The 26,871-nt window shown below is 40.9% G+C and overlaps 1 protein-coding gene across 20 annotated transcripts in view; it reads left to right on the top strand.

The window, feature by feature from the left end:
• The window catches only part of cadpsa (Ca2+-dependent activator protein for secretion a), a 123,823-nt gene that overhangs the window by 32,377 nt on the left and 64,575 nt on the right, over positions 1–26,871 (top strand). For 12 of the 20 annotated variants that reach the window (XM_078947500.1, XM_078947498.1, XM_078947496.1 and 9 more), the window contains 8 exons: positions 2,757–2,823; positions 10,215–10,323; positions 11,652–11,864; positions 20,374–20,510; positions 20,870–21,057; positions 26,137–26,256; positions 26,332–26,395; positions 26,620–26,743. In XM_078947500.1, the coding sequence (XP_078803626.1) occupies positions 2,757–2,823; positions 10,215–10,323; positions 11,652–11,864; positions 20,374–20,510; positions 20,870–21,057; positions 26,137–26,256; positions 26,332–26,395; positions 26,620–26,743 (1,022 nt within the window). The remainder of the gene's footprint in view (positions 1–2,756; positions 2,824–10,214; positions 10,324–11,651; positions 11,865–20,373; positions 20,511–20,869; positions 21,058–26,136; positions 26,257–26,331; positions 26,396–26,619; positions 26,744–26,871) is intronic. The other 8 variants (XM_078947499.1, XM_023955081.2, XM_023955078.2 and 5 more) reach the window with 1 other exon arrangement.

Below are 26,871 nucleotides of genomic sequence, written 5' to 3'. Positions count from 1 at the left end.
TGAAGCTAGTATCTCAGCATTTGTGGATTTTTAGAAGGAACCATAGAAATAAGGATTCAACAAAAAACTGAGCTTTTCCTGATTTAAAAATGGAAAAATTGATCACTACACAAAAGAAAAAGAAATGAGTTCTCACGGTGAGACACATAAGATCACAGCAAATAAAACTTTCCGGTTTAATAAATCCCACCCCTCCTAATATAGCTCTACTCTCTCAACAGCTTCCAGAATGAATAACTTATGTATGCACACAATAATACATGCTAATAAATTAGCAATAAAATAAAAAAGGACAAAAACTGGACTCTTTTATTTCTGTTGTTGTCAAACCATGCTTTAAATTTAGACCAGTGGTCTCTTCTGGAGAGCCTTCATTCTTTGCTGATTTCCTGGATCAGTTGTGTCAGCCAATCAGAAGCTGGGAAACATTCAGAACTGTATATGAGAACTGGACTGAGTGACTCCTCCCCCCTTGCGTTTAAAATGGGAGGTACTGCCTGATCCTACAAGCCAAAATCCCATTCTATAGAGACATAAACAGCTATTATTTGTCAGATGCTCTTGTCATAGAAATGTTGACTCGGACCGACTCAGACCAATAACTGCTTGCTGACCACGTCTGACTCCAACATAGTGGCGCCCATATTAAGAAACAATGGCGACTGAATAAACTTCATTGGGTTGAAGCAGTGAGTAAACTATTTTCTTTGGGTCACGTCATACTCACTTGGACCGGTTCTCCTATACAGTCATTGGGTTGTAGCTATCAAGGAGCCGGGTTGGAGACCCCGGATTTACTCAGGAAGAGGGAGGGGCTAGGTGCTATAATGTGGATTCAGTGGAATGTCCTGAGAGTGTCTGCAGGAACTTTCCCAGCGGTTCTGCAGACCAACTTCCCTTCCTCCTAGGTGTTCTGACACCTGTTTACCTATTAGAAGGAAGTCCGGCCTGCGTCTGTGCAGTCAGCTACGGTGACAGTAACTGCGCACAGTAGCGTGCACGTCAGTGGGAGAAGGTGTTGCAGCACTGCATGCATGAGCCTACAGAGCTGCTGACTCATCACGTCACAGCGAGCTCTTCCTGAATCCCAGCCTCACTCGGTTACTGTCTCCTCTCTCACTCCCACTTCTCCATATGCTGCCTTTAGGAGCTTGAGGGGAGGTGGTGGTGGTGGGGGGGGCTACTGCAAGATCCATGCTGGCTCTGTGTGCCGCCCTGTGGAGGAGGCTTATTCAGAACAGCACAGAGCCACTGTGGAGGGGGCCGGGGGCAAAGGCAAGCTGGGACTCAGCAGGGTGGGCTGACAACGAGCTTCGGTGGGGGGGTTAGAAAAGCGTCTGAGCTCTTCACCCTGAATGTTGCTTTAAAATCACAGCTTCTGTGTGCAGACTCAGATTTCCTCTAAAACAATGCTGAAGAGTGAGGAAGAGGAGACTTTACCCTCTTGATGTTGAATGGATAGAAAAATTTGTGCCTCGACAATTATTTTGCCAAAAGTGTTTTTTTTTTTAATATACATCTTTGATTGATAAACTTTTAAAAAGACAACTTAAAAATACTTAATACATTTTCAGTTTTTTGTTTTGTTTTTGAGTTTTAACCCCCTAAGAACCCATCATGACATCAGTGTGACCACAAACTATCAGAAAGGTATTCTGTGGTCCACTTGGTTTGTGGTATTTTCCAGATAATTTTACTTTTAGGGAAATGGGTCTGGGTTCTCATGGGTTGAAACAAATATGGATTGCAGAGTAATTGTTTTTATTTCTCTGCCTCTTGTCTAGATATTGCCCAAAGCTTCCGAACAAATCTAGATATTTTCAGAAACTGCTTGGTTCAGACGGCTTAAGCTGGCTGCAGAGAATCCCAGTGAAATGTTGGACATTGTGCTGTCAGCAAAGAACATTTAGCAGCTAATTCTATTTAAATAAATCCTAACCTTCATCAAGAAAAAATTGTGGGTTTTTACTCGAAATGTATAACGTGTGGTGAACGGAAATTTGACAAACGACACAATCTGGAGATAAAGTTGATTCTTTGTCATGTTCATCAGGGTGAAATGTTGGAGCTTAAGAAGCAGGAGAAGCAGAAGATCTCTGAGGAGAGCCATGAAGATGAATGTCGTTTGTCAGTTTGGTGTCACTTATGAAAACCCGAGCATTTAGAATTTTTCACTGGAGGATCTGCTGATTCCAGCTGGCAGCGCTTGACATGTTGGCAAACATCTGACTATGAACCTTCAACTGCACAACTGCACCCCACCTTTATAGATGAGACTGAAAGAGCTGCTTCAATCAGTGTCTGCCAGCGGTCTGGGAATGTCTTCTTCCTCTGACTCCCCCTTCTAAAAGCTCTCCGCACAAGGTGCCAGATCTTTCTAAAAAAATAAAAGATTAATGTTCAACATTCATCTTCATGTTTTCTGTTTTCTTCATTGGCTGCTGTACAGAATAAACCATTTTTGTTAATTTTTATTTTCTCCCCCATTTGTTTGCATTATTAAAAGCCTTTCTTGTTTATTGCTTTAAAACATCTCTTTTCCAGTCTGACCTTTTAGGCTCACTCACTCAGAAGCTGCATCACCTGTAGACATTTTGACATAATCTCAAAGCAGATGTAAAAACTTATAGAATGTGATGTGTGGGTGCAGTGATGCTCATTTGCCAGCAGAGGTCAGCAGACACTCAGACCTCAGCAGAGAAGCGGAATGACTGGAAGATGCTCCTTTGCTAAATTGCTGCTCTTTGCTTTCTTAGGTACCTCTGGGCCATCGGGAAGAACGTATGGAAGAGATGGAAGAGACGGTTCTTCGTGCTCGTTCAGGTTTGAGCTTTTCGTTTCCCTGCTTCCGGCAGGACGCCTCAAATGTGGCGTAGAACGTAAAGACATGCATAATGGGTTATTTTTGTAGGATTATTGTGTGAAGGAGAAACTACTGGATGATCTTTCTGTAGAAGTTTGGACTGGTTCCAAACACCAGGGTTATGGATTGTCATCATTTTAATAACAAATTAACTCACCAAATTAAAGTCTGCATTTTCAAGTTCACATCATTCTGACGTCTTCATAGAGGGAACATCAGCTAATCTGTTTAAGATTCATGAAAATATTTTTAGTTATATAGTTTAGTTATATATTTTTTTCATCTATCTTTAGGATGTAGTTACATTTTGAACAATAGTGTCTTGATATGTTGCTACTAACTCCCTGGGGGGTCTTGGAACTCAGAGGTAGATATTGTTAAAACAATCATGCAGATAGATGGTGCTGCAGACATGCAAACTTGAACTTTTTTTTGTTGCGATCATGGTTGCTGAGCTTCCTGATGATTCGGTGGCCTCAGCCGCTGGGGGCTGAGAGGTCAGGCGTCTGAAGATGAGGTGGTACTTCTCAGCCTTACTCTAAAGTCTAACCGGAGTCTTTCACCACCTGCAGCTCAGATCAGCGGCCTGTTCCGATGCTCTTCTTCTCCTCTTCAAGCTGAACTAGAAAGCAGAAATTCTGGATGTGTGAATGTTTAGAGCTTAAGCCTCTCTGTGAAAGTGTTGAAGAATGATCAACCGTCAGAGAACTAAAGGAGCTAAAATGAGTGCAGTTTCTTGTTAGTTCTAAATGAGCTGAAACTAAATGTAGGCCTGAAAGGTGATCATTTTTGCAAAAACTTGACATTAACTCTTCAGGCTTTTATGTAAAACAGTGGAGACTAAATTTGCTCAGGAAAGTCCAAAGTTTTCTGAAAAAATGAAACAATTGGTTTTACATGAACTTAATCTACATTCATATTTGAATAGCTTTAAAGATAAGAATTGATTGCTAAGTTTACCAGAGGAGTGAACCTCCCCATGCAGCTGTGAGACAGTCTGCAGGAGTTGAGTCACCGCTGCAGGATCAGCTGATTTTTTTTTTTTTTTTTTTTTTGACGAGACTAAAAACAATATGTGCTCCACACAAGAGTCCCCAAAATAATAATCTAAGGATAAGAAATATTGCTAATAATAAAAAAAAGGCTCAAAGGTATAAACAATCTTTGACATATTGAAATATTGATAATACATACTAAAATACATTTTAGTATCCCAAATATATTTCACTAAAGTCTTATGGATGAAATAATTAAATAACAGTTAATATTCCAGTTGCCGGGTAGAAAACAATCTTTTTTTAAATTGGTTTTCACAGTTAATTAAATTTTAGTTTTATTCGTTTGACTAAATGGTTTTTTTTTTGTTTTAACACGTTTTAGCTTATTTAATTTTTGGTTATTTCTGTTTGATTTCAGTCAATTAAAAAAAATCTAATTTTAGTCAAACAAATCTCTTACTCCTTTTGAGCTGTTTTTCCACCTAAAATTGCGGAACCATAGCAAGATATAAAAACAAACTGCATTTTTATGCAAGGTTGGAGGTCACTTATTTTTGGCCCTTCGTCTAAAAAATTTTACTTGAATGCAGCAAGAAATAAAAAAAAGCACAATCAAAACAAAAAGTGCAAGTGTTACAAAAGATCATTATTACAGCTTTGTAGATCAGATTTTGATATTACAATGTGTAATTACATTTTTTTTTAAGATAAAAGATAAAAATACACGCTTTGTTTTTCAAATTGGTATTTAACTTTTCCATAAGAAAATCCTCTGTTTGCACAGGAACCTTTGTAAACTGAGTCTATAATAAAACCTAAACTGATCGTTTAATTGTGAATTTCTTTGAAAAACGTAAATAAAATAAGGGAGCTAACTGTCTGCTAAATTATTAAAATTCTAAATGATCTATGTAGCTGAAATGTTCTTTGCAAATTTAAAACCAGTGCCATTCTTTTTAAATGTGTTAGTGTCATACTTCATAAGTCCTCATTTTGAGCCAAACCAGGAAGCTCCTGAAAGAGTCGAACTCTTTTAAGGCAAAATGTTTGAAACAATTGAAAGTAGGAATGCACAGAGTCACTTTCCACATGATTTGATTCAAACCTTGATTTTTGGGTTACAGTTATGGTTTTCTTTGCTATATGATTTGCATTGTTTAGTTTGCCAAGAAGCAGGTAACAACTAAAAAACACTGTCAGTTGGCTTAAACACTAAGCTTTTTGAAATGTAATAAAAATATTCAACACAATAAATATATCACAAAACATGTGCTAGACTTTCTTCAGTGTAAACATATGCAATGGGGATGCAACAATTCACATTCTCCATCATCCGGTTCCATGGTGTAACATACGGTTCACTTTTAAACTGAGAGTTGTGGCATTCCTGATTGAAAGTAATGAGTTTAAATGTCCGAAAAACTGCCAAAGCAGATCAGTCTCATCTCTGATTCATTCTGATAACATATAGAGACTGAGACGCTCAGAAGGGTCTGAAACCTAACAGGTTCAAGAATCTTCTCTGTACCCCAGGTGTTTCACAGATGTGCTGCACAGACCTCATAACCTTTTCTCTGCCCCCATGATCCTGTTGTGCACGTGTACATGTATGGTGGGGGCTGATCAGGCAGTCTGCACGCTGCATCCAAAGCAAAGATAAATGGGATAAAAAAAAAAAAAAGGGGAGGAGGGCTATGACTGAACAGTACTCTAATGCCCTCTGGATCAAACCTCCTTCCATGAAGATGAGCCCCCCCCCAGCACATTGTTGTGCACGAAGAAGATGCAGCCAAGCTGTCTCTGCTTGGTTGTCATGATGATGGAGAGGCCAAGCAGGCTTTTGTCAGGAAGTAGTAGTGGTGGTGGAAGGGTGCAGGGGATGGTGGTAGCGGCCATTTCCTGGTGGCTTTGCATTGGGAGGCAGTCGGTGAGGGGTGGGTGGGTGGGTGCCTGTCTCTTGTGTGTTAGGGAGGATATGTCTCAAAGCTACAAGTTGACAGGGGATTGACAAAGTGGAGTGAACACTGGCTGGTCTAACACTCGCAGCAAGAAACGCCGCAGCACCGCCAACTCGAGCCTCTCACTCGCTCCCAGCTACATTTATAGCAAGTGACAAATACTGGTCAATAGATTGCACACCCCCGTGTGTGTGTTTGTTGTTGTGGGGGGTGTACAGCCGCTCTGTTTGTGATGAGATGCTGCTGGTTTCAGATGAAATGACTGCTGTTTGCTCTCTGTCTAACCGTCAGAAGGATCATAAATGCCAACTTTTATGAGGAAAATCCAGCAAACCTTAGGGTCAGAATAATCGTAAACAAACCCCACACATCAGTCTACCATTTGAACCTTTTTACTTCTCCAGTTTCTCCTTTTGAGTGTTTAGAGGAAATGGTAAAACCTTTCTTCTAAAATGATTTTAGAAAACACTTAACTTCACAAGTTTAAAGATAATGATGGTGTGAAAATGTTCAGATGAAGTGGATGCAAAGGTGCACATGCAGCAGCTTGTGCTGGATTTTCCTCATAAAAGGAACCTTGGGGTCAGAAAAATACAATGGAAGTCTTTTTGGAGACAACTGAAAAAACAAATAATCTTAAAACTGTATCTTGTTTTTTAAAATAGAAATCATCTAAGAAAAACAAACTTGACAAGTCTTTTTTTTTTTCTTTTTCCAAGATGTTTTTTTGTTGTTGCAAAACCTAAGAAGTATTTCTGGTTTTCAAAAAAACGTAGATGAAGTTTCATATGTCACAAATGAGGAATTAAAGATAGTCAAATATAATCACAAATTTTAATGAAAAATTTGATTTTTAAGGGCAAGGAGATAGTCTAAGATTGCAGTTTAAAAAATCTAATGCAAAATTTTCAACAGTAAACTTAAGTGCGTTTCTTGGAGTAAAATCTGTTAAAAAAAACCTTAAAGCCCCTCTCCAATCATCTTTCGATCTATTTTCTAAACGTTCCCAGTAATCCTTTAATTATGATTATGCCAAAATCAAAAGGTCTAATGTTTTCTAGAGCATACTTTGTGCAGAGCGGCAGTAGTTCGTCAGAGTTGTGGGCGGGACTGTTGGCATTGGCCGTTGTTTACACTCTCTCTTGCGGGCTTTCTGTCCCTCACTTCCCCAAGCTAACATTAGTAGTACAACAAAAAGGGCCAGCAAGATTAGATCTATCCAGCCTCATAGTTTAGAGGCAGATGCCAGTTCAGACGAGGAAAATGAAGACGTACATGGATCTATTTGTCTGCAAGTGGAAACATCGGAATGGAGTGGAGCAGGGAGCTTGTGGCACGCCGATTGAAGTTTGTATGTAACAACTACACTTTTTCAAAAGCAATTTTTTTCATATGCTCCTTTGAATAAAGACATAAAATGCAGTTTGAATCTTCATTTTCTTCATATATGTCCTCCATCATCAGAAAAGTGCTACAAGAACATGTTAGTTAAAGACACCAAAAACACTATTTTCATTGGAGTGGGTCTTTAACTCACAGATTCATGTCATTAAAAGGAGACTGTAAAACCTTAGCTATTTAATGAAAAAACAAATAAATATACAGTGTTCAAGTTTTGGGATTACATGGTAAAATGGCACCAAGACTCGCCAACATTGTAAGTGTCGTCATGGTAACTTTGGATTTGGTGTTATCAGCATAACGAGGAAACATTTTATGATCAATCAGAGAACATCCAAAGGTCAAGTCTAGCGCCCTGTGGGACACCAATTCAGTACTTTGGTGAGTATTAAGGACAGTTTTTTTGATCAGATAAGCAACAGTAGCTTGATCCCACTGCTCCAGTTTGGATAGCCAGTCATTCTGAACTGGGTGACATGCTGATGTGAGATTCTTAAGTGCACCACAGCTTCATATAAAAAAAGCTCGAGTTGTCCTCACATGTAGGTGCTTTCAAAACGCCTTGTCAGAGGTCCATCTCTGAGCATCCATTCAGCCACTCCCTTCTTCACTGACTCTTCATCACCACCTCTGCTTCCTTCCACCCTGCAGAAATCTAGCTGCATGGGTGTGAGATGGGGGAGGGGGCTTTAGACCCAGGTTTGCCTTTGCATTGTCCCGGAGGCCTGGGAGCTGCTGGAGATTGGGACCAACCTCTGCCATCCTTTTACTTCGCCTTAGGTCTAATCAGTGCTGTCTCAGGGAATCCCATTTGTCACACATGCACACACACATACACAAAGCATGCAGCTGCACTCAAAGAGTGAGAGCTGCCACTTGCAGCAGCAGACATGGCGACTTAACCAGACCTGGTGATCTCTGACGAAATGCTAGTGTGACTGGCAGGAGCAGCAGCAGCAGCAGCAGACGACGTCACTTCTCCTGTGAACGACACGTGCACACAGATTCATGCATGGAGTCCATGCGCCAATCAGAAGGGTCACAGCTGTAAGATGTGGGTGCATACCTGATTGTACTGAGAGCAGAAACCTTTGACCAGCATGAAAGTGATAGGTAGAGTTTAAAGAGAAATTAATTTGGTTGTCTTTAGCATTAACACTAAAGAAGGGACATAGAAAAGTGAAGTTTCCATCAAAAAACCTATTTCAAAATACAAATCAAGCTTAAATTGTGCCCCTCACCCTTTAGTATTGGCCTATATATCTGTAGATCATAATTCATCTAATTTCTAGCAATTTTTTATGCACTAAAAATTTATTTGTGCTTTTATTGTACATATTTATTAGTCTTTTACTTTTTTTGGTAAATTCAAATGTACTCAGATGATTTAGGCATTATTTGTTTTGAAGCGGTTTCCTCTGAATTTGTCACAGTTATATCACTGTTAACCCCCCCCCCCCCACACACACACACAGTTTTAGACTTTTTTTCTTAGCTCTTTCATCCTCTCCTGTTTAAAGTTTCACTTCAATCATCTTTTGATCTATTGTAAAAGCGTTCCCAGCAGTCTTTTAATTATTATGAAGTTTTTAGGCAAAATAAAAAATCTTGTTGTTTTCCATTATCCTTTATTTTCCAAATCTGAGTTGTAGGCGTGGCTGTTTGCGCGGAGTAAGCCCGCCCTTACTTCCCATCATCAAACTGCCTACACACTCTTTTGAGCCAGATGCCAGCTCAGACGAGGAAAATAAAGACGTTCTTCAATTTGTTCATATGGAAGTGGATGCATCAGAATTGAGCAGAGCAGGGAGCTCGTGTCTGCCACTTGTGTTTGCTACATAACTGCAAGCTTTTTCCAAAGGCAACTTTTCATCTGCTCCTGATTCAAAAACACAGTTTTAATCCTAATTTTCTTTTTATATATCCTCCATCTTGAGAAAAATGCTGCAAGAGCATGTTAAAAACACCAAAAACACTATTTTGATTTGGGTTTTAGCTTGGCTTAGCTTTTGGTGCTTATGTTTTTTGCAATGATTTTCTAATCATTCATTCATCTTCCATTTTTATCCTTTACGGGGTCACAGGGCTGCCGGAGCCTATCCTATAAGGGCCAAGGCAGGGGACACCCTGGACAGGTGGTCAATCTGTCGCAGGGCCACATAACACACACCCATTCACTCTCACACTCACACCTATGGAGAGTTGACATGTTTTTGGACGGTTGGAGGAAGCCGGAGACTTGAGAGGACCCACGTATGCACAGGGAGAACCTGCAAACTCCACACAGAAAGGTCCCCTATTGATGTTCTGTTTCAGGTCCCCCAGCCGGGACTTGAACCAGGGGCCTTCTTGCTGTGAGGCAAGAGCGCTAACCGCTGCGCCCTCATGATTTTCTATTTTTAAGTTTGTTGTCTCTTCATAAACTTGAGCATAAACATGCTAACTGAAAGCTGCAGAATCTGAATGAAGTTCAGGGTTTCTTATCTTGGACCAGTCTGAGAAGACAACAGCTCTTGTGAAGACTTTCCTCTGGTGGATGTTCAGTTTTTACCAGAAACTAATATGTCATCCTGACTGATGCAACTTGATGGCATTGAATTTTGCCTACATAAGCTGATATTTTAAAACTTGTGTTGGTTCATGCTGATATCTAAAGTTCAGGTCTGCTTGCATGCTGATGCATTCAAAGGCCTTGTGATTGTATGGTAAAAAGGGGAACTATATACCGGTATGCAAGATGCAGAAATAAGTTTCTTAATAAGTTTCTTTTTAGGTAAATACTTGCAGATACTAATTTTTGCTGATTATTGGAGCTTCTGTAATAAAAGTTGTCCTGATTGTGTGGGATCTGAAAGATTCTCCCTGTTTTTTATTTTAAATCCTTCTTTGTGTAATTATTACATTTTTGATATGAGACTCTACCAACTGCTGGGTACCAGCTGACCCATTGACCTCTCCTCTCAGCCAGACTTACTGTCTCTTTTCCTCATACAGGTGAGTCAGTACACCTTTGCCATGTCCAGCTACAGAGAGAAAAAGGCGGAGCCTGTGGAGCTTCTTCAGCTGGATGGTTACACCGTGGACTACACCGACCCGCAGCCAGGTCAGAGAAATTACGGCTTTGGGCTTCATTATTTTGCCAGTGTGTGGAAGCAGGGCTCAGCGTTGTTGTGGTTTGCTGGACTATAAGAACTTGAGCTGAACATTGAAGCACCTTTAGATCAGCAGTTGTGTCAGAATCACAGGCTCTCAAAGCTTTCTGTAGCAGCAGCTACACGTCACAACACTGCAAAAGCTTGTTCTGCTGGCAGATTAATTTGTTTATTAAAGGTGAAATTTAACAAAATTACAAATTTGTTTTGCAATTTTACCTAAGTCACTGTGTCTTATGTCGATTGTGATAAGTTAAATAAGTCGTTCTTGTAGTGCACTACGTACTTCAATGCAAGCTCAGCTTTTTGCCCCTTGCTTCTTTTTAATCCACTGTTGATGAGCTGCACTCACCACAATGTTTCCATTTTACAAACAAAGAAAAAATTAGTTCTCCTTTACTTTATTTCTATATTTGATGACCTGATGAGCTGAAAGGATCGAACAAAAAAGTTCAACTTTTGCAAACATTTATGTGCTTGTTTGAGATGGAAATTCCGTGTTTTGCAGAACATTTGTTGTTGACCTGAAGGGACATCATTTATTTTCTGTTTTCAGACATATATTTTTGAAAAAACCTTATTTAAACGGGACATCCTGAATCTTCCATGGAGCTTTGATCACATTTGCAGCTTCAGACACCCACCCGGCCTTACGAGGCCCTGCAGCAGTCTTCATATTCGGTTTACTCCTGAGAGCTGTGCACTCTCACAGGTTGTCAATCTGCAGTGTGGGTTCAGGTTTAGGTTATGCACTCGCCTTTTCCATCAAGCACTCAGGGCCCAATTCTTTGAACTAGAAGTCTTAGGTTCTGTGAGCAGTTCCAGTGTCTATCTTTTAGTCTTTGAACTGTACATTTATACTGTTATGCAAATGCTGCTTTAGGATTTAAAAATATAACTATATATTTTGTTTTGGGGACCTTTTTCCTATGCAGAGGCATGCTGTCAGTATTTTTAGCTCGCTTCAGAACAGTTTTAGGGGTACAGTGGAGGGAATGTTAAAGCCAGCTGTTTCTATGGTTGCCAAAGTGAATCCAAACAAACCTGATGTACCCAACACAAAATAAGGACAAGTGGTGACTGTAAAGGAATACTGGGAAAATTGGACCCACGAACCCACATTTCTTTGCTGAATTTGAAGCAAACACAGTTCATTTGAACCTTTCTGATTCATGTCCAAAACCCTTTGCTAAAGCAGCATTGTAATACAGCATGATGTCAGTCATGTTGTGATCTTCTTCCTGAGTGCATGGTGATTGCCCCCCCCCCCCCCCAACAGGTCTGGATGGCGGTCGGACCTTCTTTAACGCAGTCAAAGAGGGAGATACTGTGATCTTTGCCAGCGATGACGAACAGGACCGGATCTTGTGGGTGCAGGCCATGTATCGGGCCACGGGTCAGTCCCACAAGCCGGTTCCCCCCACCCAGGTCCAGAAACTCAACTCCAGAGGGGGCACAGCACCACAGCTGGATGCGCCTATATCTCAGTTCTGTAAGTGCACGGAGCTTGGCTCTGGTTGATGCTTTGGCCGAATTCATCTCTAAGTAAAACCCCTTTTTTTGGAAGAGACATCTCCATGTTTTTTCTCCACTCTTTCTGTTCTCACCTGTTCTTACCTGTCGTCTTTCAATCTGTGCCCCCACATCATTCTGCACGTGCTCAGAACTGCTGCTGCTGCTGTTGATCTGCTGTTTGTAGCTTTGTTGTGTGTCTTTATGTTTCTCTGTTTACTTTCTCCTCCGCCTCTCGTTCTTTTGATTCTTCTCTTACACTCTGCTGTCTGGTGCTGGTAGTGGGATCAGAGGGTAAGTGCTTTGCTCCCTTTTTCTCCTTCTTTGTTATTTCTGTTGCTGTGTGTTCCTCCTCTACCTCACAACGTTGAAACTCACACTCAATGTTGAAACTAAGACTCAATGTTTATGTTCTTCTCTAAAGATTTCTGTCATCCTGGCAGAAGAAATCTTCTTAAATATATATCTTACATAATATTTGTTAATCAGATCCCATTAAAGATAAGATGATGAATTTTTTCCCTATTTTTTTTAGAAACAAATTAATCAGAACAATAATAATTACAACGGGCCTATGTAAGACATGTTGGCAAAAAAACAATGACAAAACTATCTGAACAGATTTTTTTTATTTAAAAAAACAACAGAAATGAATAGAATAAGATTAACCCTAACAAAAAGACATACAATGTTATCTGTTCATACTAAATGAAATTAAAAAAGTGCAGCTGAAGTCATAAACCTCATTCAAACTTTCAAAAATCTAGGATCAAATAGTAATATTTATGCTACTTTTAAAAGTAGTGTTAACCCTTTTTTATGCTTTCCACACTTGCAAATGTAGTTTCATTTTTCTTTGCTTTAGTTTATTATTGTTTTAAATACACAATTTTGGGGTTTTTTATTTATTGAGTTATTGTACAATTATTTAGTTTTGAATTGTTTTCTTTATTTTTCTAAGTAACTTTTCTAACGGAATACTAAACCGTGCGCACATTTATCAGATTTTTTTTTGATTTTTAACCACTGGCCCCCCGGAGGCTCCGTACTTAACATATTAATTAGGTCATTTCATTTCAGTTTTTTGCATGATTTGTATTCATTCAAATCTTTTGGTTGTGTTCAGTTTTTTAGATTACTTTAAGCAAGTAACTTCACTATTTTAGCTGTGTTTATATATTTCTCTCAGTCTCCAATCTTACTTCCGCTGTCTGCTTTCACACCTGTTTTATGTTGAGCCTAAGTCCCTTGTAGAAATAGCTAAAGACTTAACTTACCTGTTATGTTTTGCTACAAGTGTGGAGCAGGGTTTGATTGACTCTCAGCTTTCTGTGCTGTAACTTTAGTTTCTTTTTTTTTTTTTTTACGGTTTTTCTGTTAAAAAAAAAGTTCAATTTAAAGGAGAAATGGGTGCGAGCCAGCACATCTCATAAATAGATGTTTTGCTTTTAAGAACTTCCTGAGCTGTTTTTGACACAAACCAGTGGCGTCCCAGTGTTTTGCAGCAGCTGGTAATTACCAAGTTAAAAGTGCCAGGCCATGAATAAAACAGTGTGGCTGCAGCACAATTAAATCAGGCAGCAATCATTCAATGTTACCAAATAACTGCGTGCCAGTTCACACCTGGATCTGCGTGATGAACAGTGCCCCCCCCCCCCAACAGTTGAAGTGCAACAACAAAGACGGACTGAGAGCGTGGCGCTGATGACATGTGAACCGCTGCTTCACAGTTTACTCTTTTTTTCGCTACACTTTAATTTGTTTTGACACATTCTACAACTATTCTGCAACTCGCTTTAAATTTTCAAGAGGGTAGTTTTTTTGGTTGTTTATTGAATTTCAAGTAATTTTGCATTTTCGTGAAACTTCAAACTCTTCTGCTTGTTCACAAACTCTATTCCTACATTCAGACCGGCCACGCAATATGTGTTCAAGAACAAACTAAACACTAATTCTCAAAGGCGCTTTTAGCATATAGTGTTCACACTGGACTGTCACTGGACCCAATACTAGCTCAAGTACCTACACTTGGAAGGAGCTTGGTGCAAACGTCGCGAATACTGCTTAAACGTTTTCTTTCCCAGCTGTGATATATGAAAGACTCCTGTCATATAATTCCGGCCGGGCACCAACAGCAATTTATAATTTCTCCTCCATGATACGTTTTCAAACGGTCTAACAACCTGCGTAGAGACGCGTGAACCCAAGAGTGTTGAACATGGGAGCCAGAAAAGTGCATATACACTGGTTTGCATAGATTTTCATTGGTAATGGTCGCTTAAACACGTGCTGCCGAGGCCGGTTTGAACATAGCTTAAAACCCTCATTAAAATCCATGTAACATAAAGAAGTCTTTTTTTCCTCCATAAAATTATTCCTTGTGCAGTGTTGTTGGTTTTACAGCTGAAAATAAGACCTATTGGTTTGTTTAAAAAATTGCCTAAAATGCATTGGTCTCAGATCTTTTGGAAAATAATGTGCAAACAGTGACTAAGAAACAGATAGCTATTTACAACATTTGTGGTTTCTTTTGGAGCTTCCTAGCCAAAGCTGTGAGACTGGAACAATTTGAAATAAATAGCAGCTGCTGCACATCAGTTTCAGATGATCATAAAACCCCCTGTAGCTGTTAAATTATTGGTCTACCCTTTTTTTTTAATGAAACTTCTACAAAACATTAAAAATAGTATGAAAATATGGACTCAGTAATTCCCTTTAGCTAACACTGCAAGGGTCTTCAAACCTGTAATCAGTCAGAATGCCTATTTAAACAACAAAGAAACCAAAACTGTTCCTACTGTGAAACATGCAGGAGGCTGTGTTATCGTCTGATCCAACTGGAACAGGGTGTCCTGAATCTGTGCAGGTTCAATGAAATCTCAAGACATTTAAAGATGGCTCCCAAACCTGAACAGAACCATGATATCCATTTGTAACTAGATTGATGTCAAGTCAAGTGAGGTTATGTGTTTAGCTGAATATGAAGATTATATGCTGGGTCATCAAAGGAACCGTGATCAAAGTACAGCAGCAGATCTTCAACAGAATAACAGAAAAACCGAGAAACTACAATGATCCAAGGACCAGAGCTCAGCCTCACTCAAATCAGGAGGATCTGTTGGTGCTGAAGGAGGATCTGCTGCTTTTAAAGGAGGATCTGCTCCTGCTGAAGGAGGATCTGCTGCTGCTGAAGGAGAATCTGCTGCTGCTGAAGGAGGATCTGCTTCTGCTCAGGGAGGATCTGCTGCTGCTGAAGGAGAATCTGCTGCTGCTGAAGGAGGATCTGCTTCTGCTCAGGGAGGATCTGCTGCTGCTGAAGGATTGCCGGTTACTGCTGCTGAAGGATGATCTATTGCTGTTGAGGATCTGCTGCTGCTGAAAGACGATCTGCTGCTGCTGCTGAAAGATCTGCTGGTTCTAAAGGAGGATCTGCTGCTGCTGCTGAAAGATCTGCTGCTGCTGCTGCTGAAGGATCTGCTGGTCCTAAAGGAAGATCTGCTGCTGCTGAAGGATCTGCTGCTGATGGAGGATCTGTTGTTACTGGAGGAGTTTCTGCTCCTACTTATGGAGGATCTGCTGCTACTGGAGGACCTGTTGTTACTGGAGGAGTGTCTGCTCCTACTTATGGAGGATCTGCTGCTACTGGAGGACCTGTTGTTACTGGAGGAGTGTCTGCTCCTACTTATGGAGGATCTGCTGCTACTGGAGGACCTGTTGTTACTGGAGGAGTGTCTGCTGCTGCTGAAAAATGATCTGCTGTTGAAGTAGACCTGCTGCTGCTGAATCAGGAATCATGGGCTGGGGAGATTGTTTCTTTTTTTTCTGTCAAAAACATTGATCAGGTAATAATTATTAGGTTGCTTAAATAGCCCTGTCACTGGATTATGGTCTCATTTTGAAGTCCTCTAGTATATTGTCTACAGTTAGTTACACTGTGGATCTTCTGCAGAGATGTGCACAATGCAGACCAACAGAGCTGTTGTGTTCAGTTTTTGGTCTCACGTCTTTTAAAAAAAGGATTTAAAGTGGAAGCAGGAGACTCTGTCCTGAATGTCTTGCTGAAGTTTCTATTTGAAGCTAATGAAAAGATGTCTTATGTAACCAATATGTGACTAAGCTGCAGTGACATATTTTAGATATGAGAATCTGGCCAGGCTCCCAGAAGTGACCAAAGGCTTTTGATGTCTTTGTTTGATGATCTGTCCATAAAAAAAGCTCCAAAAGCCCACCAAACCTAGAACCTGACTGTGCCTCGCGGTTCCTCTCCACTGGATCTATAAATGAATATCAGCCATCAATCTTTGTCAGGGCCATCCTTCTGCAGTCCAGACGGATGGGGGTGACTAATGTCACTGCACGTTACTGTCCAGCCTTCCCGCCTGCACTCCCGCTCACTCACATCAAACAGACCTGACAGGCCACCAGCTTCAGACCAAAGGGGCACCGCAATGTCACCTTTTTAGATTTTGGGGGAGGGTGTTGCAGTGGGGTGCACAGACTTGTTGAGGGACACAATCAGCTCGCAGCATCCCGCTCTTTGTTTGGTGAATGACAGCTGGATGAAGAGGACGTCAGCTGACAAATTTCTGGTCTGTATATGACCTTAATTCACATCCGTCCAGGTTTGTTCTCTCTGCAGCTGCCGTCTGACTTTAGAGGCCTTCATGAAGCCATGAATCCATGTTTACCTCAAATGATCAATCACACACAAGTGTCATATTTTCATCAGGGTATAGTTTCTGTTTAAATTCATTCTCTCACCATTCGGACCTATTTAAGCCAATTTTTTTTGTGACATACTATAACACATTCAGTCTTCCATGTAATGGACTGCTTTTTTTTGAATAATTAAATCTCAATCATAGAAATAATTTTTAGAAATGTATACAAATATGATGATGCATTATGCCAACGTTTGTTTCTGTGAAGCTGTACATGGATATAGTCACAGCAGCCGGTTCATTGTAGGGAGCAGCCAGCGTCTGTTATGTCTGGTGCTGGTCCGGTTTTGATAATACTTATATTATAAGTATTATAATACATATTATAATACTTATTATAATACTTGATCTTGAGGTGAGCCCCTCCCCCACCCCACCCCGCTTAACTTTTCATTGGAAATGGCTGCTTGAATGATGTGATTGTAGCTTAACAGGAAAACCGGCTAGAGAAGTTGACTCTTTAAGACGTCTGTGTTTGTTGTGTCAGAGAGGACAGGCAAGAGATGGACACAGAAGCACAAGCACATACAACAATACAGCGACAGGATAGAAGTTATGGCAGAAATCTAATCCTATCCTCTGCCTCCTCCTCGTGACAACCACCCTCTTTGTCCTCCGACTACGTCCCTAAACCTCCTTTTTGGTCTTTTACAAAGACTTGTCCTCAAGCCAGCGACAAAGCTTTCTAGCATCATATCTAGTGGGATAACTCGCTGCTACAAAGGCTTACAGTAACTGTCAGCTTAATCAAAAAGAAAAATGTTGAAGTCTTAAATACGGCGTCTGCGTCATGAACTTAATTAATATACTTTTAGAAAATTTGGATCACCAAAAAGCTTTGTTTGCGTTTCTTTAGCAAACCTGGATGAAGTGAACAATAGTGACCAATTTCTTTGTCTCCTGTTTTGTTGCCATGACGATCCATCATAACAGATGTTGAGAGACGTAAAAACATTTTAATTAACCTTTATTTCTAAAGCAATTAAAACAGGAGATATGTCCAAAGTCCTGCACCGACTACTCCAGTCACATGTCAGTGTTAAGATGCTAACAAGTTAAGTAATGTAGCAAAGTGCGAGTTTTTAAGTGATTTGGTTGAATATCAGGAAAAAACAATTTATTGGTGTGAAGAATTAAATGTTGAAGTTTAAACGTGACGTTTAAAGAACTCTAAAACTTAAAGCCTGAAAACAAATTAGCACAAAAGTGTAATGCTAAAAACAAAGTGTCACAGCCTCTTTTGCAGATACTCTAATGGTTTCCAGAAGAAAATTAGTTTTTCTTCTTTTTTTATCATATTTATTACATTTTGGTATTCACTGAAGAAACCTAAAGATATGTAGTCAATCACGCTGTGAGTCCAATGTTTCAACAGCTGTAGTTGGAACTAAACATCTACTTGTTTGATGATCCTAAACCACAATTTTCAATATTCAGTTCATATTTCAATAAATCAAGCCTTTACTTAAAAATCAACCTTTACAAATTACAATGTGCTGCACAGAATTAGGGAAATATTAAATAAAACAATGTCCAATCCCCAGCACCTTTCCCCACCTGATCTGCAAAAATCCCCAAAACACCCCTCCTGGGCCCCCCTTTTCCCCGGGTTGCCCCCCTCCTGGGTGGGGACGGCTGGCCCCTGCCTTACTCCTTCCTGGACCAACCGTGGGCCGGGTGGATGGCTGCCTGGAGTGCGGAGCGGGTCTCCCTTGGGGGGTCCCGGCTTGTACCTGGGGTTGGGGCAGGGGGATGCCCAGAACTCCTGGGTGGTGATGGGGTGCTCGTCTGGGGCTGTGGGCACCCCTCTCGGGTGGGGCCCTGCGTTGGGCCCTCCCGGCGCGGCGGGGGGGCTGCTTTCCTGGTTGGGCTGGGGCGGCACTCTCTTTCCCCCCGTGCCTCCCTGCTCTCTGGCTCTGGGGGCCTCGCGGCGGTCCTGCTGGCCCTGGCTTGGGTGGCGGATGTGGTCGCCCGGGGGGCGGTTGTTCTCTGCCTGCTGCCATGTGGCGTTGGGGGGGTTCTGGCTGCCGCTGCTGCTGCGGCGGGGGTCTGGGGGTGACTGGGCACTCTCCCTCCTTCTTTCCACATTCCATCATCCATTTTAGAAGAACATAAACACTCCATTGAGCACAGGTGTTAGCTCACCTTTGCACTAATAGTTTGCGTGACTGATTGAATGAAATATTTCACACTAGTTGGTTTGAAGGCATAGGTATGCGTGTGAACACTATCTGTTTTGTGTACATGTTGACATGTGGACATTTTTGCAGCTAGCAGGTGTGTTGATAACATTTGAGTGTGTGTGTGGACAGGCCCCGCCCTTTGAGATTTGTACTACATTTGAACCTTACCGTAATGATAAACATCCAGTAAACTTGTTGCTTTATGCTGCTTCATGGTTTTACCCCCGCCCCCCTCTTCTTATAATCACCCTCCTATCCCCCCTCCCTCTAACATCCCTCTCTCTTCTTCCCTCCTTTCCTTTTCCGTCCGTAATTTCAAATATGATTGAAATTAATAAAGTTTGGCCTCGATTACCAGAGGGGTTTATTCAGACATACCTTTGGTTTGTCTGAAGATTAATAACCCCTGTTGTTAAAGTAAAATATGTCCAACACAAGAGGGCTTCAGTTCTCATCTGTCTGCCAAGCTGTTAGACAGGACAAGTTAAAAAAAATCCCCCAAACTAAGCTATTTTAAATTATCTTTGAAAAATATATATTTCTCTTCTTTTTATGTTTCATTCCTTTACAAATTTACCTTTAGATGTTTAGAAGATAAGTCAAATCCACCAATACTTGACTTTACCAAGTGTATGCAAACTAAACTTTTCATGCTTTCTTTCTGTGTGTCTGCATTGTTGCCGGCTTTTCCCCATGTGAATCCCTGGTTTTCAGCAGTAAAATCCTGTGTTTGCTAAGTCAACTGTCAGTCTTTGTAAACCTCAGCTGCTCACAGGCGCAGGTTCGGTGCTCATGGTTGCTGCAGCCGTGCAGAGAAGCAGCAGGTTGGCAGCACAGCGGCTGCAGCTGCTCTCCCCCCTACACACGTCTTCACTACACTGAAGAAAGCTCGGTTTCCTGTCATAAAAAGCTAAAAGCTTTAAAGAGATGCTACTTTAACTCTTCAAGTTCAATGTTAGGACAAAAATTGAATCAGGACAACTGTAACATAACTGGTCTCATAAACAACACAAAAGCTTTCAGCGGCCGTGGATCTTCTCCTCAAATTCTCCCATGTTTGCTGTTTCCATTTTATCATCAGAACCATCCTTTTACTAAAGAAGCCATTTTTTAATCACATATTTATTTAATTGATTTTGTCCCAAGCTTAAGTGTTAGGTCATTTTTTTTCTTTTTCTGTTCTAATAGCTGTTAAATCATACACCATAGAAGCACAGTCAAGCTTCATTCAGGTTTAGTCTTGCTTTAAAAATACTGTTTCTGCTCTTTAAGGGACAAGTAAGCTAGAACACTGTCAGCAAAATGAATCTGCTTTAAAAAAAAAAGAAGAGTGACATATAATAACAATAAGACAGTGCTTAATATGAAGCCCTGAGGAACCCCACGGAGGATGAAGCTGTAACGGTATGGAATATACCAAGTGCTTACTGGTAGTTGTCGGGGCTATGCTATCCAGTAATTGGCTAAACTTGACTGCCAGATAGCAAATAACAGAACTGCGAACACTTTGGTCTTGGCTAAGCTCTAATATTCATCATCTGTTTCTGTCTGTCTGTCTGCGGTTGGAATTGTCAAAACTGAACAGATGCTGATCGCGCGCAGAAGCATGGCATGGATGAGTTCATCTCAGCAAACCCCTGCAATTTTGACCATGCTTCACTGTTTGAGCTGCTGCAGCGCCTCACCTTGGATCACAGGCTCAATGACTCCTACTCCTGTCTGGTAAGCAAAAGATAGAATTTATTTGAAGGAAAATTAAATTGTGGTTTTGAATAGTGTACTTTATTTTGCGGTACTTGATCTATGTCTATGAAGATAATGAAATTAAGTAATTTTAACAACCAGACAGTTTTTATTTATACATTATTGTTCAACAAATTTGTTGAGCTTTCCTAATTCCTACATCATTTATATGTACTTAAAAACCTTATAAAGTTCTTGCAAAGATATTTTTGAATTCCCCCCAATTTTTTTTTTTATGGAATTCTAAAAAAATTTTGAACATTTACTTGAGCCTCTTGATGCCCATGTTTGTGCGGGACTCCGAGTACGCTCCCACATCTGTTTTGTGTCTCCTTCAGGGCTGGTTCAGTCCCGGTCAAGTGTTCGTCCTGGATGAGTACTGCGCTCGCTATGGCGTTCGAGGCTGCCATCGCCACCTGTGCTACCTGAGCGACCTGCTGGAGCGTGCTGAGAATGGAGCCATGATTGACCCCACCCTGCTTCATTACAGCTTTGCCTTCTGTGCCTCCCACGTGCATGGAAACAGGTAGGAAATCCTTTCCACCATTGGAAAACGTCGGATCAAATTAGCTCAAATAATTATTAAATTAAATAAATAAATAAATTAAATAAAAACAAATCACATCCCTTTTGATATTTTTTACTTTAAGTTTAGTTGGTCGTGCTTTGTCTGTTGTTTGCATGCTCAATTTCTTTCTTTTTGTCTTTTTTTTATCACCTTGTTCCTTTAAATGACCCCCACCACCACCTAAACCTCCACTTTCACACCTAGTCAGCGCTTGTCTGAGTTGTTGAACTGGCCGGTTTCTGAGGTTGAGCTTGAGCGGGTGCTGTTGCCCTCTGAGCTGCCCGCTCAGTCTGCTAAGAGAGAGCTCAAACTCATTTTGTTCATGAAGAAAAGAGACTTCAGAGTCCCAGGTTTTACAGGAACCCGAAGGTAGGTTCTTCCAGATGAATCTGTGGTGAGGGGGCAAATATCTCAGAGCGTGTTTTCTGGGATGTTTTCCCTCCCTGGTGACTCATCTTCGATGCTCCCACAAACTGTGGAATAACTTTGAATCTGCATATTTTGGATATTTCAGTGGTGACTATAAATACCACAAATCAAATCTTTTTCCAGAAATAAAAACTTCTGTTGTAATTTCAAAGTCAAAGTGTAAAAAATTTCATTTTAAATTTAAGGGGACGTGCCCCAGCGATGACACGTGCTAATCTCAGGGGCGCGAAGTAGACGGACCGGTGCAAATCCAGCGGTAGATTTAACCAAATCCAATTTGGTCTGTTTGTGGAGGTCCGATTCAGGAATTGAGAATGAACTTGTTCTGGTATCTGGACTTGACCAGAACCCGTCACACAAAAGAAAGGTGCTCAATAGTTGGAGCAACTCTCCATTTGCTGCAATGCTCGCACATCAGAGGTACTGCAGCAGTCATCCCAGGATGAATCACTGTATATCTTAAATCTCAGTATTGCAAAGCGGAAGAGGGGAAGAAAGCTTATTGGCATCTCCACCCATTCATTCCTTCCTTACATTTATTGATCTTCTATTGATCTTGTTGACTCACGGACAAAAATAGAAGAACCTAAAAGACGGTCAGAGGAATTTTTAATACAGAATTCCTGATTATATTTTAAACACACAAGCACGGCAATAATGTGCAAAGGGAGTAGCTGAGCAAGCTACAACAAAGTTTCCTCTGAGTTCAGACTTAAGCAAGCTGACTCGCTTCTCTGGTTTTTTGGTCTCAAATTCCAAAAATAATGAGGCCTGCATCGGCTCACGTCCACATGCATCAAGCAGAGGGCTGCTCCGCCGTCCAGCCTGCTGCCTGCAGGACAGCCATGACAGGCTGACAGTTTGTCATGTGTGACGGGCCGAGTCTGCTCAGAGAGCTGCTGTGCACACACCCCGCCCAGATCACCACCCACACACACGCGGACACCCTGAAGCTGCTGCAGGCTGAGCTGGACCCAACTGCCCCTTTGCCTCCTAGAGTGTCAGGATTTGACTTCTGTCCAGCTGGATGTTGACTCCATTTATGCAGCATAAATAAAGCAGCGACTCTTCATAAATAATAAGGTCATTCCTACACATGTTTTTTTGAGTTTAAATGTAAAAATTAGAAATGAAATCCCCCTTCATGTTCAGTCAGAGGGATTACACAGAAAAAATCTCCACGTAATCTGGATGCTGAAATAGACCCTATTTGTTGTGATCTGCGTCCAGCGAGGCAGGACCATCTCAGAGTAATTTCATAGATGAACTGAACCAACATATCTGATCCTGAAAGGTTAAAGAAAGAAGTCTGAAGTATAAAAATACACATCACAAACTTTTTTATGCAAATAATTTAATTAACCAAGCCATTAGTTTTACAGTTAATATATACAGAGAAATAAGCCCTTCTTTAGGTTGGCTAAAGAGCTGCACAGTCAGCCATCTTTTGTTTATTTACACGTTCAGAATAGACGTTTGTTGCAGCCCTTTCAGTCTGTTGTTGGAAAAAGAGTCTGAGAAACTGAGGAGTCAACTCAGTTTCTCAGAGAAAACCTTATATCTCTTAACGTGCTGCTACCTCCTCTGTTGGAGGAAAGCACAAACGGGGTCAAACAAGAAAAGGAGTGAGAGGGTTAGTTCCAACTGTGCTGGAGGACAAACGCCACAGTTTAGCACACAGATGCATTAGAGATGGTCAGTTGGCAGCAGAATTAAAGGTCTTGGAAACAACCATTTTATGCTGTTCAATAAAAGAAAAGACCGAAAAGGACAAATGAAGATGAAGTGTGTTCTGGAGGACCGGGAAGTGCTCTGGACAGATGAGGATGAGGTCCTCTGAACCCTTTGGGTTAGATTGTTGAACCAGCTTTTATAAACTTTTTGTGAGAGAATTAAGAGGCTAGTTTTTTTCCCCTCCATTTCCTAAAAACCTGATTGGTTCACATGTTTAAACCATTATAGTGTCTTTAAATGCTACATTTTTAGACTCGTGTTTCGATGGAAAACAAACCTTTTCTGAGGGATCACCAACTTTTAAAATAATTGATGCTTTTAGCTATTTCAGTTGTTCTTGTATCTAAATGTTCTGCTCCAGGACATTCCTGCACCAGTTCATGCGCAGTCTGGAACTTGACAGACGGGGGCTTTCAGATAGGGGGGGGGGGGGGGGGGGGGGGGTTAAGGCATCTCTGAAGATGGGAGGCGGGGATCTTCCTCCTGTCCGCAGAGGAGCTGCTGTAAGAGTTTCTGGCTCGTTGTTGGTTTGTCACGACGGCTCATTTGCTTGTTGTCATCGTGGAGCTGCGAGGTCATTGGGTCAGGCAAACATGAGGGAGCTGCCAGAGAGTCTCAGGCTGCAGGAAGGAGGAGCAGCGGCTCCCTGCAGGAACTAATTAGTGTGAAAAGCCCATTTTTGTTCTGTGTCATTAAAAAAGCACGTTTTTTTCTTGATTTTAGGATAGACAGAATTGTTGTTCAAAACCAAAGAACAACCATACTCCTTATAGCTCTATGATAATAGGAGATTATTATTTCTGATTATGCTTACAATTGAGGACAATATGAGGTTAGAACAATGTAGTCTGGGAATTCAATCTTGGCCCAATGGATTGACTATTCAACCATCTAAAATTATTTTAAATTTGCCTCTTTTAAGGTGGGGGATCACAGGTGGTGCGGCACACTTCAAAGGGGAGGTGGCCTGAAGGAGCCGCCCCCACACACTCACACACACACACACACATATACATGGCTGCTGTCCTGGTTCACTGAAATGACATGTTGGGGGCTGGGGGGTGTCATGTCCCTTGTTCTCATCATGCTGTCATGAGCAACGGTCCGCAGTCTCTTCTGTCACATGCGCTCTGCTCATCCTCCTCTCACACCCGGGCGTGTCACAATCGATAAACACATGCGACACGTAGATGCACCACAACATCCAGCTCTTATTGAAACCCAGAAATTGCACAAATGTGCAACAAAATCCCTGCATTTGTCGAATTAAGCCAAATTGAGGTGCAGGTAGCACTGACCTCACCACTCCTTAAGTGGTTTTGAGCACTGGGTAGATTGCCACCATTACCAAAAAACTCTGTTTTCAGGCTGTGGACCATGTTGGGATTTAGTGATGGTGCATCCAGTGGTGGATGGTCCATCTCAGCATCTCATGTCTCCTGGAAAAAATGTCTGTGATTGTCATAGATTCAGATTGGTTTATCTGGTGTGATGTTTGTCAATTTTTAGATGTAAAGACACATTAACTACACAATAAATTAGGTCTAATTGCAAGAATGTTTTTTAATTAAAATCATATAATTCAAAAACAAAAGTCATTTTTTTGTGCTTTGTTATTGTTATATTATACTTATAATTGAAACTTAAGCAATAAAAATAAGAGGCTTTAGATGGTGCCATTTAAAAAATCCCCACCCTTCACACCTGTTTGTAAAAGGTGGTTTTCACACAACATAAAACACTACATAAAAAGGCTGTCACAGTTCTCTATGCTATTGAGCCTCCCAGTTCTCCTAAACTCCCTAAAAATCAGAAAGCAAAGGGCTCAGCGTGGAGAAACCTGAAGAAAAGGCATCATAGTAGAGCTGTCAGCATCAGAATCCCGGACAAACAGCCCCCGCAGCCAGAGCCCCCCCCCCCCAATGCAGACGGTTCTGACTGAGTACTCGATGAACAAAAGCAAACGTGCTCTATTTACATTAATAAATAAAACCTGAATTCAAAAACAGAAATGATCAAATATATAATGGAAAATAAGCCTTAATGCATAAAAGGTAAAGGAAAAATGAATATAAAGGTGAAATAATATGTTAGTACATAAAAAAGGGACTTTTTAAAAATCAGATCAAACATGTGAGTGTTTAGCTGCTCTTCAAAGTTTCCTCATCTGCAGCTTTAGGCTCACCTGCTGCTGTCAAAAAGATGTGGGAAAAATCCTGAAACCTGCTTCTTCACTGGTCGGATTTAAATCTGACAACTGTTGGAAGATTCAAGAGAATTTATCATTACATTGTAATTCTGATTTTTTTTTTTTTAAAGAACGGAGGCAAACTTATATAAAAACAATTGTGAATGGATTTCAAAATAAGAAGGATGATCATTATGCTTACCAGGTTTTTCTTATGCTTTCCCCAAGAGTTTTCTGCCTGTTGTTTCTTAGAGAAATTCCTAAATGCACTGCAGACAGATTCACTATCATGATACAAATCAATTTATGATTTGATGTAATTGTTTTAAAATCAATTTCATTTTCAAATTCCATTTAACAGCTAAAAAAGCTAAAGAACATTTGCACAACGTGTGATTTAAAACACAAAAACATACAAAATGTGCATAAGACTTTTGGCTTACAATACCTGCTGGCAGAAAAGCTGTTGTGATCTATGGATCTCATCCTTTTAAGAACAGATCAGTTTGAATACGTTATTAGATTATTCGATTTTTTTTCTTTGAACCCACTGGAACCATAGAATGAAAATGAGGTTAAGTAAAAACATACCTTTTTTTGAATACTTAATTGTCTTAAAAACCTAACATGCAATTTAGACATTTTCTTTTCTCTTCACTCAGTTTTGTTCTGGTTGATTTTTACAGCTGCTGTCCGTCTTTCAGGCCTGATGGTATCGGCACAGTGACTATCGAGGAGAAGGAGCGCTTTGAGGAGATCAAGGAGAGGCTGCGGGTGCTTCTGGAGAACCAGATCACGCACTTCCGGTACCGGGAGCACCGAATGGTCTGGAGTCCAGGCATAATTTGGGCTAAAATGTAACGTTTTTTGTTTTTGTTCAGGTACTGCTTTCCGTTTGGACGGCCGGAAGGAGCTCTAAAAGCAACCCTTTCTTTGCTCGAAAGAGTGAGTAACAGCAGACAGATGCACAGTTTTCTTTAACAGCATTTTAAATCTGTTGAAATCTTGTTGCTGTAAACTCCAGCTTTAAAAGTAACTCCCTCTGAAAAGTGTCCTGGGATGTTTGAAGACAGACCTCCACAAGTTAGTTTTGAAAGAGGGGTAGAAAATGAATAGTTGGACTGTAGATTGATGAAAAAGTTGTTTATAATCTTGCTCTCTTTGGAAAGGTTCTGATGAAAGACATCGTCACTCCCGTCCGACAAGACGAAGTGAAAGCTGCCATCAGGGAGTGTCTAGAACAGGCAGCTGTGGTCAACTACCAGCGACTATCAGAGTACGCCAAACTGGAAGGTAAGTTGCCGCTTCACCATTGGCCCGTTTGCAATGCTGCTCCAACAGGATGATGATCAAGTCATCGTTTGAAGTTACTGACAAACACTCTGTGAATTTAAAGGAAGTTTTCCTCAACACTTTAGCTT

The sequence above is a fragment of the Oryzias latipes genome, chromosome 5, assembly GCF_053564925.1.
Source record: "Oryzias latipes strain Hd-rR chromosome 5, Olatipes_Hd-rR_3.1".
In the NCBI taxonomy this organism is placed as follows: domain Eukaryota; kingdom Metazoa; phylum Chordata; class Actinopteri; order Beloniformes; family Adrianichthyidae; genus Oryzias; species Oryzias latipes.
Note: the sequence above shows the minus strand (reverse complement) of the source record. Positions and strands in the feature narration are given on the sequence as shown.